The 19,249-nt window shown below is 44.5% G+C and overlaps 1 protein-coding gene across 1 annotated transcript; it reads left to right on the top strand.

Moving 5' to 3' along the window:
* The first annotated feature begins 4,062 nt into the window (after positions 1-4,062).
* Positions 4,063-19,047, top strand: LPCAT3 (lysophosphatidylcholine acyltransferase 3). The gene is given in 14 exon segments (XM_075109407.1): positions 4,063-4,104; positions 4,106-4,259; positions 13,141-13,248; positions 13,367-13,473; positions 13,628-13,721; positions 13,843-13,880; positions 14,961-15,139; positions 15,545-15,653; positions 16,346-16,432; positions 16,750-16,916; positions 17,542-17,689; positions 18,209-18,367; positions 18,462-18,588; positions 18,705-19,047. Coding segments are annotated over 13 exon segments (1,509 nt in total). The 3' UTR covers positions 18,579-18,588; positions 18,705-19,047.
* Positions 19,048-19,249: the final 202 nt, after the last annotated feature.

Genomic DNA, 19,249 nt, shown 5'->3' with positions numbered 1-19,249 from the left:
AAGAGATTTATTGAGCAAATTAGATACGCAGATAACTTTTAAGAATGGAGAAGTGCAAGTATTAACACCTGAATCAAAAGCTGTGGAAGTAAGAATTTTTATGTTACAGAACGCACAAAGGCCAGAGGAAGAAATTCCTGCAGAAGTAGAGGATGCAGTAACACCCTTGGTATGGGCTGATGGAATCCTACTTCAGTCTAAATTGGTGGAACTAGTAAAAGTTGTCTTAAAATCTGGAACAAAGCTGGTAAGGCAAAAACAGTACCATATCAAGTGGAAGGCTAGGAAGGGGTTGGAAGGATTAATAATTAAATTTTTGGATTATGGATTATTGGTAGAGTGTGAATCAGAATATAACATTCTGATATTGCCAGTAAAAAAAAATGGCAAGGAATATAGATTCATTCAAGATTTAAGAGCTGTGAATTAAATTGTTAAAGATATTCACCAAGTAGTGGCTAATCCATATACCTTGCTGACAACCTTGAAGGAAAAGCATAAGTGGTTTACTGTACTTGGTCTCAAAGATGCCTTCTTCTGCATACCTCTAGACAAAGATAGCCAGGCGATATTTGCCTCTAAATGGGAAAGCCCCACCACTGCATGCGAAGCACAACTCACCTGGATGGTGCTACTTCAAGGGTTTAAGAATAGTCCTACAATATTTGACAATCAGCTGTCAAATGAGCTGGAACTATGGAAGAAGGAAAACCCAGAGAGAACAATACTGCAATATGCAAGTGACATTTTGTTGGCTGCAGAGTCTCGGAGAGAATGTCTACAAATGACTATAAGTCTGTTGAATTTCTTAGGAATAGCGTGTATCAAAGAGCAAAGCTCAGGTGCGAAAATAGACTGTGATTTATTTAGGTTTTGAGATTCCACAAGGACAACAGAGACTGGGAGCTGATAGAAAAGAAGTAATCTGCCAAAATCCAGAAACAAGAACTGTATGAGAGCTGAGGGCATTTCTGGGTATGTCTGGATGGTGCAGGCTGTGGATCCTCAATTATGGACTATTGGTAAAGCCCCTTTATGAAACCTTGAAGGGGTCAACAGAGAACTGCCTACTACGGACCCCTGAATGCCAAGTAGCTTTTAAGGACTTCAGAAAGGCTTTGATGTCAGCACCTGCATTGGGACTGCCTGATTTGTCTAAACCTTTTGAGTTATTTTTACATGAAAGACATCATCTTGCTTTGGGTGTGTTGACTCAAAGACTGGGAACCTGGAGAAGAGCTGTAGGGTATTTCTCTAAACAATTGGATAATGTGAGTAAAGGATGGCCAGGATGTTTGCATGCTGTAGCTGCAACTGTTCTTCTAATCCAAGAAGCTAGAAAATTAACAATAGGACAAAGAATGATGGTGTGTGTTCTGCATATGGTGGTTTCCATCTTAGAGCAAAAGGGGGGACATGGTTGACTCCAAGCCATATGCTCAAATATCAAGTTATCTTGTTGGAACAGGGTGACATGGAACTTAAAATCACCACAGCAATCAACCCAGCAATGTTTTTGAATTCAGAAGTAAGGGACTCTGAACCCTTGCACCATGACTGTCTGCAAACCATTGAACACGTATATTCCAGCAGGCAGGATTTAAGAGATGAACTCTTAACTAATCCTGATTTGGAGCTGTTTACAGATGGTAGCAGCTTCATACAAAATGGGAAATGGATGGCTGGATATGCAGTGGTTACAACTACACAGATAACAGAAGTTGGGGCCCTACCTATCAATGCGTCGGCCCAGAAGGTGGAACTAGTGGCATTAAGACAAGCCTTGAAGGTAGATGAAGGGAAAAAGGTAAATATATGGACTGACTCAAAATATGCATTTGGGATAGTCCATGTACATGAGGCTATCTGGAAAGAAAGAGGATTGCTGTCAACTCAAGGATCGCCTATTAAATACAAGGAAGAAATTCTCTAACTTCTACAGGATATTCAAAAACCTAAGGAAGTGGTGATAATACATTGCAAAGCACATCAGTTCAGACAAACTGCTGTAAATGTGGGTAATCAACTGGCTAACAAAACTGCTGAAGAGGTTGCTGAACAAGGCATCCTTGCATTGGTAACAGTAAAACAGGCGAAGCTCCCAAGTTTGAAACCTAACTATAGTGAGGCAGACCAAAAACTGGCATCATTGCTGAAAGCAACCACAGAGGGGGTTGGCTGATAACTGCCACAGGACGAGTCATTGTTACACCACAGGTAATGACTGAAATTATAAAGAAGGGACATGAGGAAACACACTGGGGTAGTGAGGCTATGATTTCTAGCCTTCAAAATTTATTATATGTGCGGGGTTGACTGGAATAGTAAAGTCTGTAATAGCAAAATGCCCCATTTGTCTAAAAAATAATTCCATGAACAGGAAAAGAACCCTGACCCCAGGGATCACTAAGCAAGGAAATTCCTCCAGAGAGTATTGGAAAATTGATTTTTCTGAGTTACCAAAACAAAAAGGTTATAGATATTTCCTGGTATTGATTGATACCTTCTCAGAATGGCCAGAAGCTTTTCCCTGTTGCACCAACAAAGCTATGGAAGTAACTAAGTTATTACTTAACTTGTTATTATAATAATCTTGGTAACTTGTATATTAATGCAATGTATTCCTATGATTAGAAACCTGTGTGAGTCAAAATACATAAAGTATTGAGATCTAATGAGACAGAGAAATCTCAAAAGGGGGGAATTGTTATAAGGGGCCTCAGGCAAGAATGCACACAAGGACATAATTTTCGCAAGTGTGATCAGCACATCCCGAAGGGGTACAAACCTAGCAGCAGATGCCAGTTGAGACCAAGATAAAGGAAACTAAGAACATCTGCACCTAGATAAGAGTCAGAGCACCATTTGAAACCGACACCTCTTGCAACACACTGCGAATGAATATGTATAACTATTCCAGGAAATCTAATGCATATGTATATAACTGAGCAGTATAAGCTTTGTCTGTCATGACTTGTGGCATGAACACTAGGAGGAATTATCCCCCGTGCAGCCGGCGCTGTAATAAAGAATGCCTGCTTCTCAATGCTACACTGATGTTAATGAGTTTTATTCCCGCTTTTGGTGACAATATGGATAAAAATACTTCCCCCAAAGCATGATTCAGGTGCCCAGGGAGTCTGGGAGCTCTCCACTCATGAAAATGTACAGCAGTTGCTCGGACAAAGCCCTGAGTAATGTGATCCAGCTTTGGAGTCCTGCTTGTAACCAGGGATTTGGATCAGAGACCTCCAGAGGACCATTCTCATATACACCTTTGTATGAGTCTCTGCCCCTCCAGTGAAGTCTGGGCAATACCACCCACCTGAATGACACAGCAGGAAAATGATAACAAAAACAAAGGGAAGAGGATCACATCCATTGCACCTGAAGCTTTTGCTGGGAAGAAGGTCACGTGCAGTCATGGATCTCTGCATGAAGGGACACACCTAAGAGATGGTCCTCCAATGGATGAGTTACGAGGAGGCTGTGTAGGCAGAGCTGCTCAGTGAGTACTAAGAGCTGGGTGCAACAGGGACAGGAGCTGCCGTAACATCTGGTATGGGAAGCGGGTCCCTCTGGGACAAAAAGCCAAGGACCAGGAGCCACTGGGGTGGCAGGACCCAGCAACACTAGGGAGGCTCAGTAGCACAACTAGTCCCCAGCCAGCATAGCAGCACCACAAGTCAAGACCAAGGGCCAGGGCAAGGGCCAGGGCCTGCCCTTAACTCACTCGCACGACCGTTGCTTCCGCGCGCCTCGTGCCCGCGAATAACCCCCGCCCTGCCCCATCCTCTACCCCTCCCTACCCGGCTCTCGCGTGTCCCGCCACAGCCAATGGGGAGGCGGGCTCCGCCTCCCCTGCCTGGCCCCGCCCCACCACCGCCCAGACCGAGCCCCGCCTCGGAAGCGCTTTCTCCAATCATTGGCCAGCGGGGACTGCCCGCCGGCACCGCCCACTCGCGGGGTAACCTTTGCCTCAGTGAGCGCAGGGCCCTGCCCCGCTGCCACGGGCTGTCCAATCGGAGGCGCTGTGGGGGCGTGGCCGGCCCGGTGCAGCCAATGGGCGCGGAGGGGGCCGCGAGCGGTGCGGGGGCCGCGGTGGCTGGTGCCGCTGCCGGGTTCGAGGAGCGACCGGCCGGCGGGGCGGCCGGGGGAGAAGATGGCGGTGGCGGGGTCCGGCTGGGGCCTGGCCCAGCTGGCGGAGGCCCTGGGTTCGTCGGAGCAGGCACTGCGCCTCATCGTGTCCATCCTGATGGGTAAGGGAGGGCAGAGGGCGCGGCGGTCGGGGGTGACGGCTCTGGCGCCGCCGTGGGGCCGGGCGACCCCGCCACTCCGCCGCCGTGCCGTGCCGCGCGGGGGCTGTGGCCGCGTCCGGGTCCGGGCAGCGCCGTGTCGCCTCGGAGCCGCACCTGTGTCAGCACCGCCGTGTCAGGCCACGTGTGCGCGCGGAGCCGGCGGGCGGGCGGGGGAGTGGGGGAACCCCTCGCCGCCACCCGCCCCGCCCCGCCACGGCCCGACCCGGCGGCCGGAGGGTAACCTGTGTCTGGCTTGTGCCGCGGGGCGGCGGCGGGTTCGGGACGTGCCTCGCAGCAGCTGCGGGGTTGGGAGCCCCGGGCGCCCCCCCGGCTCTCGCCGGGGACAGGGGGAGCCCGCTGGGAAGCGGGGCTGGCGAGGCGGGCGGTGTCCCCGCAGCGGGGGGGAAGGGGGAGCGGCGCCAGCAGGCTGCCTGTGAGCGGGGTGCAGGCACCCCGCGTCCTGGGGCGAAGCGGGGAGCCGGGCTGCGGGACCTGCGGAGCCAGCCGCTGCGGTGCTGGCGCCCGGCGTGCTGCTGCCAGGCGGGTCCGGCTTGGGTCTGCGTCGTGAGCGCTGCTTTGGGCGCAAGAACTTTGTTTGCAGTTGTCCCTCTGTCTTTGCGCGAGTGCCAGGTGCTGCATGTGCATCAGATTCCCCGTGTGCGTGTGTCGGGAGGGGTGTACACTTAGGAATCTCCACAACCCTTCTGAGATGCCGCCCCCTCCGAGTGCAGGGGAGCTCCCTGCCAAGAGACATTATTAGTATCTGCACCAATCGTGGAGCTATGCGGGAGTGGCATGCCATCAGGGGGACTGCCAGGTAGGGTGAGCAAAACCTGCTAGCTGAGTGGCTACAAGGCGTGGGATGTTGTGCTGCGCTCCACCTGCAACTTGAAGCATGTTGCAGAACACATGCTGTTTATGCTTATCTAAACATGAGATCGTTAAGTCGCGTGTAAAATGGTTAGGGCAGGGCTATAGAGTTACAATGTGGGCTAACAATTGAGCAGGAGGTTATAGCCCCCAAAACATTAATTCAAGTATATGTATACATGCTGTCTACATAAACCTCTGCGGATGCCTGATGAAACTTTGGGTTTTGAAAGCTTTTGGTAGTGCAGTCACCTAGCAGGTAGGAAATACAAACTTTTCTCTGAACTTAAAAGTATATTTGAAGTACAGCTGCTACAGTGCGATCTGTCCAAATAAAGTTCCTTTGGCTGTCTAAAAGTATAATTTTTAAAAAAGGATGCAAGAAAAGTTCTGTCACTTCATAACTCTGGTCTGGACCAGACTTATTTCTGCCTGATTTAATCTATGATATATAAAGTCAAACTGAACCAAAACATTCTTCACCTCAAGAGTAGATATAGAGGATTAAACTGACTATAATTTTGAACTTAACTTACAAGTTAGTTAATCTAAACTTCTTCTATAAAGAAAAAAGTAATAAGAAACATACAGGACACGCATATAAGTCAGCATGAATTAATCTAGCAGGTCCTCACAGGTGAATGGGAAAAGTCCTGCTTTCCTTTCTCCCACATCTATCTCTGGTACTATAATTACGGTCTGGTTGAATTTACTTGCCTGACAGAAACTTAAACCAGAAAAAGCAGATAGTTTACTGCTAGGTTAGTCAACTGAACCAACCATGGGACTAGTCAAACAAGTACTGATGCAGAAAAGGTGTTAGAAAGTGTGTGTGGAGGCAGATGCATACAGTAGAGTGATGCCTTTGCAGAATGCACCTTCAACATACTCTGAGTTTCTTCTTCCTTCTTACTAGCAGTAAGGTAGAACAGGACATTAGAAAGCTGTTTACTGCTTGGTGTCCTAAGGGTGAGCATACCACTTACTTAAAATGAACAACAGATACTCATATCTTAATGGTAAGAAGAGATGCTCACTGCAGTCTCATTAAGGACTCATTAAGTCCAAGACTTGTGTGTGTTGTTAGAAACATTCAATGTATTGTGTCGATGCCAAGCCACCAAGACGGCAGTGACTCTTCCTGAGGTAGGCCACCATCTATTTTGCATAAAGTCTTAATGGATCTTTATTATTTGTATTAAAAGTCTGGGGATCGGGGACTGGGAATCCACTCACGTCTTTCCCCTGCATACCTGAAATGTTTACCAAACCAGGAGGCTAGAGCTGCACGTTTCCTTGTCCTTTCTCCCTTGCTCAGTATCTCTTAATTACATAGAATTGAAGCATAACTCCAGACAGAAGGCTTAAAGGCATGCAAAACAGCCTTGCCTCCAGTTTGGTACTCTTGCAGGTCATGTGGATTGAACCACTCAGGCAGAGGGTATTGACTCCAGCTTTCCTGCTTAATGAATGGGTAGTAAAGCATTATACCATTACATTAAAAGGAAGTACCAAGCACCACTCCAGAGGAGAGTGAGAAGAGTTCCTTAACCCAGCACTAGCATGAAAAGAAGTGTTCATTTAATTGCAGCTTAGCTTGCAATCCTTTTTATGTGACTGAAAGCCTTAAGCCTGTTGGTAATGCAACTAGCGCTGATGGCCATTTCATAGGATGGCATGCAGTATAAATGAAAGGTGTTTCTAAAAGCTGGAAATGGCATTAGGACAGGCAAGGTATGGCTTTTCCTTCACTTCCTCCATTTTAGGTGTTTGCCTAGATTCAGGAAGAAAATAATTTTTATTGGCTGCAGCTAATACTGCTGAATTATTTCAGAACAAGACCGTGTGGATGAAGCACGGTACTCTGTTCCAAAGATGGATTGAAAAGTTGTTGCTTATTTCTCCCTCTCTGATGCAGTTTACTGTCTACACTGTGCAGCTCTACTGCGACAACTGTTTCTAAGGTTTCGCTGTTCAGGAGATCACCAGAAACTGGTAAAAATAGACTTCTGCAAAAGAGGAAGAATCACAAAGGATTTTGCAACTTCTTACATTAATTTCCGGAGAAAGCTGAATTACTGTTGAAAAAATAGTCTGAATGGACTCTCTTGGTTCAGAATAAGTGTGTTCACTTAGTCATGATCTGAAATAACCAAAAGAGATCATTTAAAACTGTTAACATTCTGCCACTAATGAAAAAAAAATTAAATACAGGGGAGAACAAGAGAAGGACAAAGGAGGAAGAGCAACTAAGAACAAAATTTGGAATAGTCCTAAAGGGCGCCGTGTTTTCTCAGTGAACAAATTAAGATTGTAACAGCACACTGCTGAGTATATTATGGGGATTTTAGTCACAGCTTTGTATTTAAATCAGAGACACCTTTTATACATCCTGCAATTTTGAAGCAAAACATACAGCTGGCATAGAGTCCATTACTCAGATTGTACAAGATTAAAACTTACTTCAGACTTCCTGTCTGTGAAAATTTGCATAAATGACTTTTGAGGAAATTAGGCTGCAATTTGGTGATATTATCAACAGCAGCAATACTTGAAGTATAGTTCTGGACCCTGTCATTTTAAAAAATGTGGTATGTCCAGTACATGAATGTCTGTCAGTCATAGGAAAATGTCTTTTTAGAGATGTACTCTACCTTGCGTTTTTCAGTAGGTCCAGGGCCCAGTGATCTCCCAGGAGAAACTCTGTCTTTAGGTCAACATGGAAGACACCAACGGTCTTGGCTCCATACCTAAAGAGTTACTTTCTGGTTGGCCGGACTAAGCAGTCTGAACCAATGCTGTCCTGGCCTCCTGGAAGAGAAAGGGAGGGAGCCCCTCCAGTAGTGCAGAGGAGAGAGAAGCGTTTATGTGCTGCTGCTCTCGTCCTCCCATGAGAGGAGACATTTTTTTCCTGCTGTCACTGCTCAAAGTGTAAGCCAGGATACAGAATGCCTTGTGGCGCTGTGTATTTAAGACTTTAGGTTGTTCTTATTTCTTGTATGGCTGTGTAATCCCAAAGAATTAAGGATGTTTGTCTGACCGTGCTATTACACAGTGTCTTGCAAGCTGCCTGGCATGTTCTGCTGCATAATATGGAGGGGGGCCAACATACTGTTCACAGCCCTGAGCCAGAACTGACCCTGCTGATCTGCCCAGACCTGCCAGGGAAAGCACTGGGGAACTGTTCCCTCATCTACAGCCATAGCAGTGACAGGCAGAAAGTAACACGTTCCTACTGAATAGGTGCCAGAAACTAGCTGCTTTGCTTGCAAGTGGCCTTATCTCCTCCTCTTCTACCTCTCACCGATTGTTTTTTACATCCTCTGCTTATTCCTGTTCTCTGCCTCCTGGATTTTTAGGGTCAGGGAAATTCTTCCTCTGGTCACCCATAGCTGATGACTTATCCCAAAGCAAGACCCCAGCTAGCCAGCCAAGCAAGAACCTTACTGAAGGGGAGGCAAACAACTGGTTTTAATGGGGAAGAGATGGGAGAAGTTATAAGAGTCAGCACCATCCTCTCACAGGTGCTAAAACCAGCCCTGTCTCAAGTGCTGCCTTTTTTAAACTCTTAACTTCAAATACATCTTATTCCTTAAATAATTAAAAAAAAAAAGAATGCTGCGTAAGGCTACACACTGACTGTGTCTACATTAGCAAGTGAAATGGAGTAGATCTGTAGAACAGACTAGTTTGTATGCAGTACCTGATGTCCTCGCTTCATGGGTTTTGGGCATTTACTTTGGATTTGCTTCAGTCTGGTCATACAGACTGAGCACCCATTGGTATGCATTTTCAGTTCAGTTTCATCTGACCTGAGTCACGTGCTTTGAGATGGTTCTGCTATGCAAACTAAAGCACCGTAGGTGGACTTCAAAAGTACACTCCTGAACTGAATTAATATACTCATGTATAGGTACTCAGTGTTAAACAAGGTGTGGGACTTTTGTGGTGTTACAGACAGAAAAAGAGAATACCTTTGAAGTCAAAATATTAGGTAAGGCTTTTATATTATAATATGACTTGCCTGTTCCCCTTCCTTTTACTTTTAGCATTCTCATAAGAAAATGGAGACAATTGATCTACTGGGTGTTAGCAAAGGTAGAGTTAACTGATCAGCAAAAGGGAGAAGAAGAAAAATAGTCTGATCTGCTTTCTTGAAGGTGAAACAAAGCTAACGCATATAAAAGGGAAAATAAAGGGATCAGAGGTTAAAAGAATGTTTCTGGTGTTCTTATTTGCAGCCTTATCTCCAGAAAAAGACAGGCATCTTAATCACCCATTCCAGAAGATGGCAAACTTGACTGCGCTATTTTTGCTTGGAATTAGTAGAACTTTCCTCCTGCCTAATCCAGCTTCTTGATCGTTTACTTCTTTTGCTCAGTTAGACTCTTTTACCTGTGGATGACCTGGGCATTGTGCAGTGGCCCATCACTCTCCCAGATGGCTGTGGTGAAGAAGCTGACATCCTTTCCTTCCAGTGCCAGGGTTCCCTTAGCCAGAGGTCATCCTCTTTTTCCTGTGAAGTTAAAAAAATAAAAAGGAGGAATTTACCATCAGCAGCTAATTTGTCTCTTTTATCAGTTGCTAATTACCTTCTATAGAAAGTCTATCTAGAGGCAAAAATCAGCTCTGCATGCAGACTGCTTTTCGACTCCATGGTGCATAGAGAAGAATTACCTCGGATCAGGAGGTCATCTTCTGTTTTCTCCAAGAGTATTTCAGCTGATTGCCCGCCTTGGTCCACTCCGCCTGAGGGATCATTCAAAGAGGAGTTTGGCACACTGGTGAGCTGCTGTGCAGGGTCCCTCGGCAGCAAGAAGCAGGGACTCCAGTCCTCTTGCTTCTGAATGGCAAAAGCAAAGCAGCGTGGCATCCTGCCGCTGACATATCCAAATGTGACAGCAAGCTTGCCAGGTGACAACGGTAACTTCAAAAACTGCTCTCCTGCTTTTGCTGTGCTAATTCAGGCTGCTTCAAGAACACCGTAGTGGAGTTATTGGTAGGAATAGCTCATTATTTAATAGATAATTTACAAGTGTTCAGAAATGCAGAGGCCGTTTGAGAGTTAAAGTTTATATCTGCAGTGTGGAACTGGCCCAGTTGTAAAACTGAGAAAATTACCTTGTGAGCAGCAAAACTGTAACTAAATTGCAGTCCAGAGTACTAGCAAGTTGCTCTGGATATCAGAAGAATTTAGGCTGACCTTGTGACTTTTGAACTGGAGCAGCACCCGTGTAGTACAAAACCAGGATTTACATTTGTGCTTTCTAAAAACATATATGCTGTGCATACTAGTAGCTTTCTATTTGCAAGGGCTCATGATTCCTTCTCCTTCAGAGCAGCATTACCCAAACCACAATATGATCTCCTGTGTAGAACTAGAAAGGGGTACGGGTGACAAGTGAGACAGGCCTTTTAAAGAGTAGGAACACTAGTTGGGGGTGGGAGAAAATAGGTAATATTTCTGACTTTTAGAAACTTGAGGTACTTCATAGTATTCAGTCATAATTTAATTCTGTCTAAAGCAATGGCTGGAGCCAAAAAACTGTTTGGGTTTTTTATTATGAATATGGAATGTTTTGCAAGATTGTACTTATTTTTGAGAGTGGGAAATCCTTGAAAGTGCAGTTTTAAAACTGTGTCGACAAACAGCAATGAATTTTGCTTTGCCTATGTTTCTGATCTGATCTTTCTGCCCCTTTCTCAAAAGGGGGAAAGATTTCTCCACAGTAAACCTCAGTATTTTAACTTTAAATCTAAATTGATGGTAACACTTTATATTTTTTTTACCACTTTCCATTTCACAAATCTGTTGTCAGTTGTTAATATGTTTATTAAACTTTAGCAGGAAAATTGACATGTGAAAAAAGAATCCCCCTCTATGTTTGTGTGTATAAGGCTGATAGGCAATACTACTTACCTTTTTTAACTTTTTTAAAATCATGTGAATGTGCTCTAATTCTTTGAATTACTCCTGTATCCCCAGAGAATCCATGTGGTGAACTCTGCCAATTTTCTCTTTCCCCCTCAGCTGGCATTCGGGGACGGCAGAGGCACATACCTCTGATTCTGGTGTTGGAACAGGAAGGGAAAGGGACAGCTTGGGTAAGGCATTTTGTAGGGGGATTTGGAGCCACTGCTGTGGAAGGGAAGAGCAAGCTGGATGAGTGTGCAGGGGTGAGGTTGCCAGGCTCGGCGGGTGAGGGGCTGTGGTATGTGGGGCTGGCTGGCTGCTCAGACTGAGAAGGCAGCCCATGGTGTGGAAAGCGGCACAGGACACAAAAGGAGGAAGGAACAGGAACGGCGAGGCAGGGAAGACTGAAAGAGGGGTGGCAAGAGGCTGAGGAAATGGGGAGCAGCAACTCAGTTTCAGGAAGCAGCAGGTACACACCTCGGCTCAGTAGAGCCTGCCACCTTCCGGGATCTAGAAGGGAGCCCAAAAGTCCCAAACTCCGGGGCTCCCTCCCAAGGGATTTGCAGGGGACAGGAAAGACCTTGAAATGGCTCGTTACGCCTCAGCCCAGTAGCACTGACTGCAATATGTGTATTTTATGTAATATGACAGAGTTTTTCCTTTCCTGTCACAGTAGTGACTAGGTTTGGCCTTGCTTATTGGAAACCTTTCATCTGTCAAACACTCTCGGCAAACTATGCATCTCATCACCTTTTATTATTGCTTCATATAAAACGTGACTACCCACTGCTACTATTACTCCATTAGTGCAAGTAGCAGAGATCTATCCACTGCTACAGATTTCTGCTAGGCTAATAAGTGGCATGGATGCCAGTGTTGTGGTGTGTGATGAATTTTTTATTTTTTTTTTTGGTTTTTAATCAGGATAAAAGAGCACAAGCGTGCAAAGTAAAGTAATAAGTTATAAAATGACAGAATTAGAGTTGCTTCTGCTATCCCAATTCAGCTCGTTGTGCACGTGCTTTAGAAACACTAATTGTGTGAACAGACTTCACATACTCATGAGATGGACAATGCTTCCTGTGTTAATATGTATTAAAACATAATATATTTATTGTCTAATATGTGGCAATGTTTATTGCATGCTATGTGAACCTCACCTAAACGGCAATTTAATTTACTCATGGATTTCTGTATGGCACTTCTCACCATACTTACTACCAGAGTGTTTCACAAATGTTTGCTTCTCAGTAGAGCCACAGATTATTCATCTGGAGGCATTCTTAAATTAGACTGGGAGCTAACATACAGAAAATGCAAGGAAAAAAACTCATTCCACTTATCTTAGCTGTTCCATATGAAATGCTTCTGACTTTGATTTTTTTTTTCTAAACTACTACATGTGTATTCCCTGTGGATTTAGTTGCAGCTTTGTATGCCCAGTACTTCACCAATCAGCTGCAAATCTGAAGTTAGAGAGTTAGAAAAGAAGGGGTATATTACTGGAGGTCACTTGGGGAAATCTGGGGTTAAAGTAGGTCAGCATCATGTAAGAACTCATTGAGGTGGGAGCAGGGATTGAATATTACAGGATAATGTAATGGTATTAACCATAAAATTCTTTCCCCCCCTTTTTTATTTTTAAATCTAGCTTCTTGCCACATACACTGTAATTGTCACAGAATTTGGAAATTAATTAGAGACTAAAGTCTGATTCATGTATTTCAGCATTATCCATCTCACGTATTGAATGAGGCCAGAAAACTGTAAGCCTGGAATTTCTTGCACTTCAATGTCAACTTTGATATAAGTTCCTGTCAAAGTATTTTCTTCTGTATAATACAAAGAGTAAATCATCTGGCATCTATCCCCGGCAGGTGGAAATACAATAACAGGAATGTATACCGTGACCTGTGTTGATGATGTATCTATGTAAAGTACACGTTCCTAATAACATGTTCAAGAAAGCTATAATCTGGACCATTACAGATGCTTGTCTACACTAATTTACAACTCTTCCTTTTTTTTTTTTTTTTTTTTCTTTCTCCCTCTACTCAGGATATCCTTTTGCCTTGTTCCAGCGTTATTTCCTCTTCCAGAAGGAGGCCTACCTCATTCATCTCTACAATGTGTTCACAGGACTTTCAATTGCTTACTTCAATTTTGGTAAGATGAGTTTGGGAAGAGAGAGCTGCCTGGCCCAGGGCATGCTGTGGTTTGGGAGGACCTGTAATGGGAAAAATGTCATTTCTACTTCATATATCTCTCTCTCCCCCCTCCACAGGGATGCAGTTCTTTCATTCTCTGCTATGTGTCCTAATCCAGTTCCTCATACTGAGACTTATGGGTCGCACAATCACTGCTGTCTTCACCACGTTCTTCTTTCAGATGGTAAAACTCTTCTTTCTTACTACATTAGTTTGTAGAAAGGAGCATTCTGTTCAGTTTTGTACTTCCCAGTAGCAACTGTGGGTGGAAAAGTGGAGACAGATCAAAACCAGCTGGAGGAATTAGTTTGAATAACCCAAACAATGGTTTCTTTCAGACATACCTTATGGCTGGATATTACTTCACAGCCACAGAGCATTATGACATCAAGTGGACAATGCCACATTGTGTATTGACGCTCAAGTTGATTGGTGAGTGACACCTCCTTCATGTCTCTTGCACTCTGCAAGCCATGCCTCAGGGAAGAGAGGACTGCTTGTTCAGCCCAACTAGCCCATCCCAGGGCCTCAAATAATTGTTTCTCACCTCTAGGTCTGGCCATTGATTACTATGATGGAGGAAAAGATCTGGTGAGTAAGACACCATTTCTCCTTCATTCCTCCTCACCTCTTCCCTGCTATTCCAGTGAACTAGAGGTCAGAAAACCAAGTTCAAAGGATGTGAGTTAGCAAGCTGCATTCATTGTTTGGTAAAAGCCATAGCTGAGAGGGGAGCATCTCTGAGTGGCTGAGGGCACTGAATTCTTGAGTGGGAAAAAAAAATTTGGAAGAGACAGTAGTGATTAGAGATGTACAAAAGTTGTTTCAGTCATGTCAGAATATTATTCTACCCCTTTCCAAATTCCCCACCATCTCCTTTGCCCAAATCTGTTGCTTTAGATTCCTGATCTCCAATGCTCTGTGTCTTGTGGGTAGCATACCTTTAACTTGCAGACCATCAGCACTGGATCTCAGTTTCCATTTTAGTTTCCTTTGTTTAGTCTTACCACATACTTATGAACAGTTGCCCTTCACCATTTGTGAGAGCCCTGTTTTTAGGGCAGAAGAAACAGTGAGAGAAGTTGCACAGCACAATGTGTGGGAGAGGGCAAAACACTTGCTATAGTCTCTTAACCCTACTTCAAATATTTGCATTCCCCATGTCCTGTTTGGGGCCTGACCCAGTCTTTAGCATCCATGGAATCACTGCTGACTGCAAGAAAACAAGGTTGAGCTGAAATTTCCTAAGCTGAAGTTTCAAGTATTTAAAGATAATGAACTCTTGCATCAAGAAATAGGAATTGTGGGACGATAAGGTCTTGGGAGAGAACATGTGATTGCAGTCAGTGACTGGAATAGGTCAGGTACAGTGCTTTTACTATGGCTGCTGTGCTGGCAGGGGTGCATGTCAATAGATCCCTTCCATGTTTTGAGCTTATTTGGGAATAGAGATCTGTGCAACTGGTCTCAACCATTGGATCTTGTTGCTTTTTAGAGGGGGTGGGGATAGAGAGGGCTGGGGAGAGGAAAGGGCATGAAGCACAAAGTGGAAAGTTCCATATACATGGCGAGCAAGAGCTGAGACAATTAAGGAGGTAAGCTGAGAACATAACATCCAGAGCTAGTATGAGATCCCCTAGGATGATGTTAATACCACTCCCTTTGGTGCAGGAGTTCCTGACCCCTGAGCAGCGGCGATTTGCTGTCCGGGGAGTTCCTACCTTGCTGGAGGTCTCAGGATTCTCCTATTTCTATGGTGCCTTCATGGTGGGGCCTCAGTTCTCCATGACAGACTATCAGAAACTGGCAAGGGGTGAGATGACTGACGTTCAAGGCCAGAGACCCAATAGGTAATAAAAAGCCACATAGCTCCTCGCCTTCCTAAGATCCTAGAATGCTGAATCCTCCACATGTTCCCTGCAGCAGAGTGCCTTCTTACCTGGACACTGAAGTACTGTGACCAAAAGTGATTTACAAGACAAAACAGCCATTCAAAAGTTACTCATAACTAATGTGCTAGCACTGTTCCCGGGCATGAATGTCAACAACCATTTAAACCTTTAGTACAGACTCGGTCACAACCTGGTAGTGTTAGCATCCCAGATTCCAAACGGAGGCATCTGCTACAGTGGAACGTGGTGACTCCCTATCGCTATCTCCCCTTACCTCCTCTTCTCCACTTCTGTTTTCAAATTTATGAGTTTGAAGGTCTCTTTCCAAGGCTTTTCTATGACCTTCATATTTTTCTTTCTCAGTTTTGTGCCTGCTCTCAAGCGCCTGAGTTTGGGTCTCTTGTTTCTAGTGACCTATACCTTGTCAAGCCTGTACATCCCTGATGAATACCTCATATCAGATGACTATATGGTATGTATTCATTTGGCGGTTCTGAGGTGGGGAAGAACTCCACTTCTCTGGTGGGCACTGGATCTACAAGAGAGTATTTTTTTTAAAGTTTTGCCTCAGTTTAAAAATAGGATAAGTCAGGAACTAGTGATAAGCCTTTCCACAACTGATTTGGTTTTACTGCCTGTCCTGTAGATTCCATTTGATGCAGAACAGGAATGTGTTAAGCTGAACAAAATGAAAACTTTTACAAATAGAGAATTTATCTTAGATGCTACTGTTGTTTTTTGGAAACCTAAAATATGTATTTTGTGACCTTTTAATGACCTTCCATTTAACCATTACATGCAAAGAACTTCACTAGAGTAACTTGCAAGGCTTACCAGAATCTTTGAGATTCTTAGAAAACCCTTAGTAAGTAATTCCTACCTGCAGATTATCAGTGTTTCTGTGTCAGTATGAATAAATGAGGGTGTAAATTCTGCAGTGATTATGCCAATCCCAGAGTCTTCCCAAAGTCAGACAAATATTACCAAAGGAAGGAGAATGATTTGTAAATTTACATAAGCCAATAGCCTGGCAGTCCAGTCCATGTAGCAGTCTCAACACATATATTAAAATGAAAACAGTGATGAGATCTCATCTGCCTTGTCTCATTATTGCCACTGAACTCCATTTTTAATTTCTATTCTATTTCACTCTTATCTCTGCAGGGGAAGCCTTTCTGGTTCCGTTGTGGTTACATATTGATCTGGGGCAAAATTATACTCTACAAATACGTAACCTGCTGGCTTGTTACGGTAAGTCTAGATGTCATTCCAGAAACAAAAGAGAAACGAACACAGGTAGCACCTTTGCAGGTACTTGATATGCTCTTGGACTTTGCACTAAATGGAAGTAATCCAAATATCTGGAGATCAGTGCAGGTCAGTTTATCTTGCTTTAAGTTAGCAAAGGCTAGTTAACTAAAAATCAGGCAGTTTTTAAGCCATTTGGTCCATTTGCAGTGGTGTCTCTCCACTCAACAGTGAGAGTCAGAGCTTCCCTAGCTCTGCCTTTCCAAAAATAAAAAGGGCAATGTTTTCCTCTCATCTTTCTTGTGAATCTTGTTCCATAGGAAGGTGTCTGCATCCTTGTTGGTTTGGGGTATAATGGGAAGGACCAGAATGGAAAGCCTTTGTGGAATGCCTGTGCCAACATGAAGGTCTGGCTGTATGAGACAACACCTTTGTTCACAGGGACTATTGCTTCTTTCAACATCAACACCAATGCTTGGGTGGCCCGGTGAGCAGGACAAAATTCCCCTTCTGTAATGTGTCAGTAACATCTGTCAACACAACCAAGATCCAAGGCTGAGAGGGGGTACTAGAGGAAGAATCTGCCAGTTTTCAGGTCTTTCTTACACTCTTTCTTCTACATTTTGCTGCTGTCCCATTTGAACCAGGTTACTGGGTTAGATCTATTCATTCAATCTGAAAGGACAGTTCATTAATATAGGCAAGCAGTTGATGGCAGCAGGAGGGCAGAGCTTATAATGGGACTACAGCAAGCCCTTCAGCCTGCCTGGTAGAACAGCCACAGAACTGCTCTAAGAGCTGGTTCCTATATCATGCCCTTTGATGCTCCCTATGCAGTGACTCAACTGGGTTTTGATTCAGCACTTGCTGGGGGAAACAGATGAATTGTAAAATACCTTCATTTCTGTGTGCATTGTCAGATGACCCACTTCTCCACATTAGCTGGGATTTCTTTTAAGACAAGGGCTGAGGTACATTTTGCCCTGGTCCGGAGAGCTGTCGTGCTTTCTGTCACCACAGGGTGTGCAAAGGCATACAGTCCCCTGGGCTCTGACATGGAAAGGGGAGGACAGAGACTAAACTAGAGGCACTTTGTTTCTTTTCTGCTCTAGCTACATCTTCAAGCGTCTGAAGTTCCTGGGTAACAAACTGCTGTCACAGGCACTGGCCCTGTTCTTCCTGGCCATTTGGCACGGGCTGCACTCTGGCTACCTGGTGTGCTTTCAAATGGAGTTCCTTATAGTCATCGTTGAAAGACAGGTGCGCTTTGTCTGACTTACCAGAATGGGGTGGCCTGCATTAGCCTTTCCCCAAGCATCTGGAAAGTACATGCTGAAGGCTTTACTTGGATTAAATATGAAAAATAGCTGCTCACTTTGGAATTGGTGTTCAAAGATGATACAGTTGTGCTGTCCAGTTGAGTAGGTTGCTGGCTTCTGCACAGGCAAGCCATAAATTTATTAGAGAAGCTGACAGGAGGTAGAGAACTTGGCATATGAGTAGAGGGCAGCTGAAGTGCTTGGCAGCTGGAAAGGTTGGAGGACAAGCACATGAACTGAATGCCTCTCCTAAACTTGCCAGTACCAAGAGAACAATATTCCATATTTGAACTTTTTTAATTAAAACTTCAAGGACCCCATCTGGCTTAGCTACTTTTTTTTGACTAACTGCTTACCAAAATTTATTTTACACAGTTGGATATATACTTTGGTCCCAGAACCTGTGTATATAGCCATAGGATATCCAACTAAGGACAATTCTGTTTTTTCTTTAAATTAGGTCATAAACCTTGTTCGGGACAGTCCTCCCTTAAACACTTTGGCCTCCATCACTGCCTTGCAGCCCATCTTCTACGTGCTAATGCAGGCTAACCACTGGATGTTTATGGGTTACTCTCTGGTGCCATTTTGCCTTTTCACCTGGGACAAATGGATGAAGGTATTTAGTAGCCATGAACAGACAACCCACACAATCAGTCCTTTTCCCTCCATGCCCACTTGCTGATCCTTAACCCTGCCCTTTCTCTTTACAGGTGTACAGGTCTATTTATTTCCTTGGCCATGTGTTGGTCTTCACCTTATTATTAGTGTTGCCTTACATTCGCAGGTTACTTGTGCCACAAAAAGAAAAGCTAAAAAAAGCAGAATAACAGCCAAAAGGTAAGGCTATACTATGTGGAGAGAACTCCATGCTTGGACTAGGAACATTACACCCCAAGGTGAAAGGCAAACATAAAATCAACCAAAACAAATCTAGCACTTTTCTTTTTTTTCAGATTGTACCACCTGTGCATTTGTAGGAGTTGGTTTAACACTCCAGAAGCAACGCATCACCTGCCAAGTTTGCTGTGTTGAAGTATGACTTTTCAACGTGAGGGGGAAAGAGAAAGCACAGGGTCAGAGACCCAAAAGGAGGGGAATGGAGTAAGCCTCCTTCCAGATCCTCCACCTTCTGTATGTTGCCTTATCTCTCTGCCGCCCTCCAGTGGACACTCGTGTCTCCCTGCTGATATCAGATGATTGTAAAACGCTCAACGCAGGCACTGTATTGGATTGGAGCCACCTTCTGACTTTTCTACGTTTGTCATCCAAGATAAAAATTGCTCCTGGTCTTTTTCATACTGGCTTCAGCTCCTTTCCTCTTGGGTGCCTCTGCGGGAGTGCACACACCACAGAGCAAGGTGATTCTACAGGACTGAGAAACTTCAGCTGCAGGGCGAGCAGGACACAGTTAAGAATTTCAGTTCCATGACAAACTTGGGCTGTGTCCCTGCTATAAAGTAATCAAGGCCGCCCACATATTAAACATGAGAAAGTAAAA

This window comes from Phalacrocorax aristotelis, chromosome 1, assembly GCF_949628215.1.
Source record: "Phalacrocorax aristotelis chromosome 1, bGulAri2.1, whole genome shotgun sequence".
Classification (NCBI taxonomy): Eukaryota; Metazoa; Chordata; class Aves; order Suliformes; family Phalacrocoracidae; genus Phalacrocorax; species Phalacrocorax aristotelis.
This window is presented reverse-complemented; position numbering and strand designations above follow the sequence as displayed.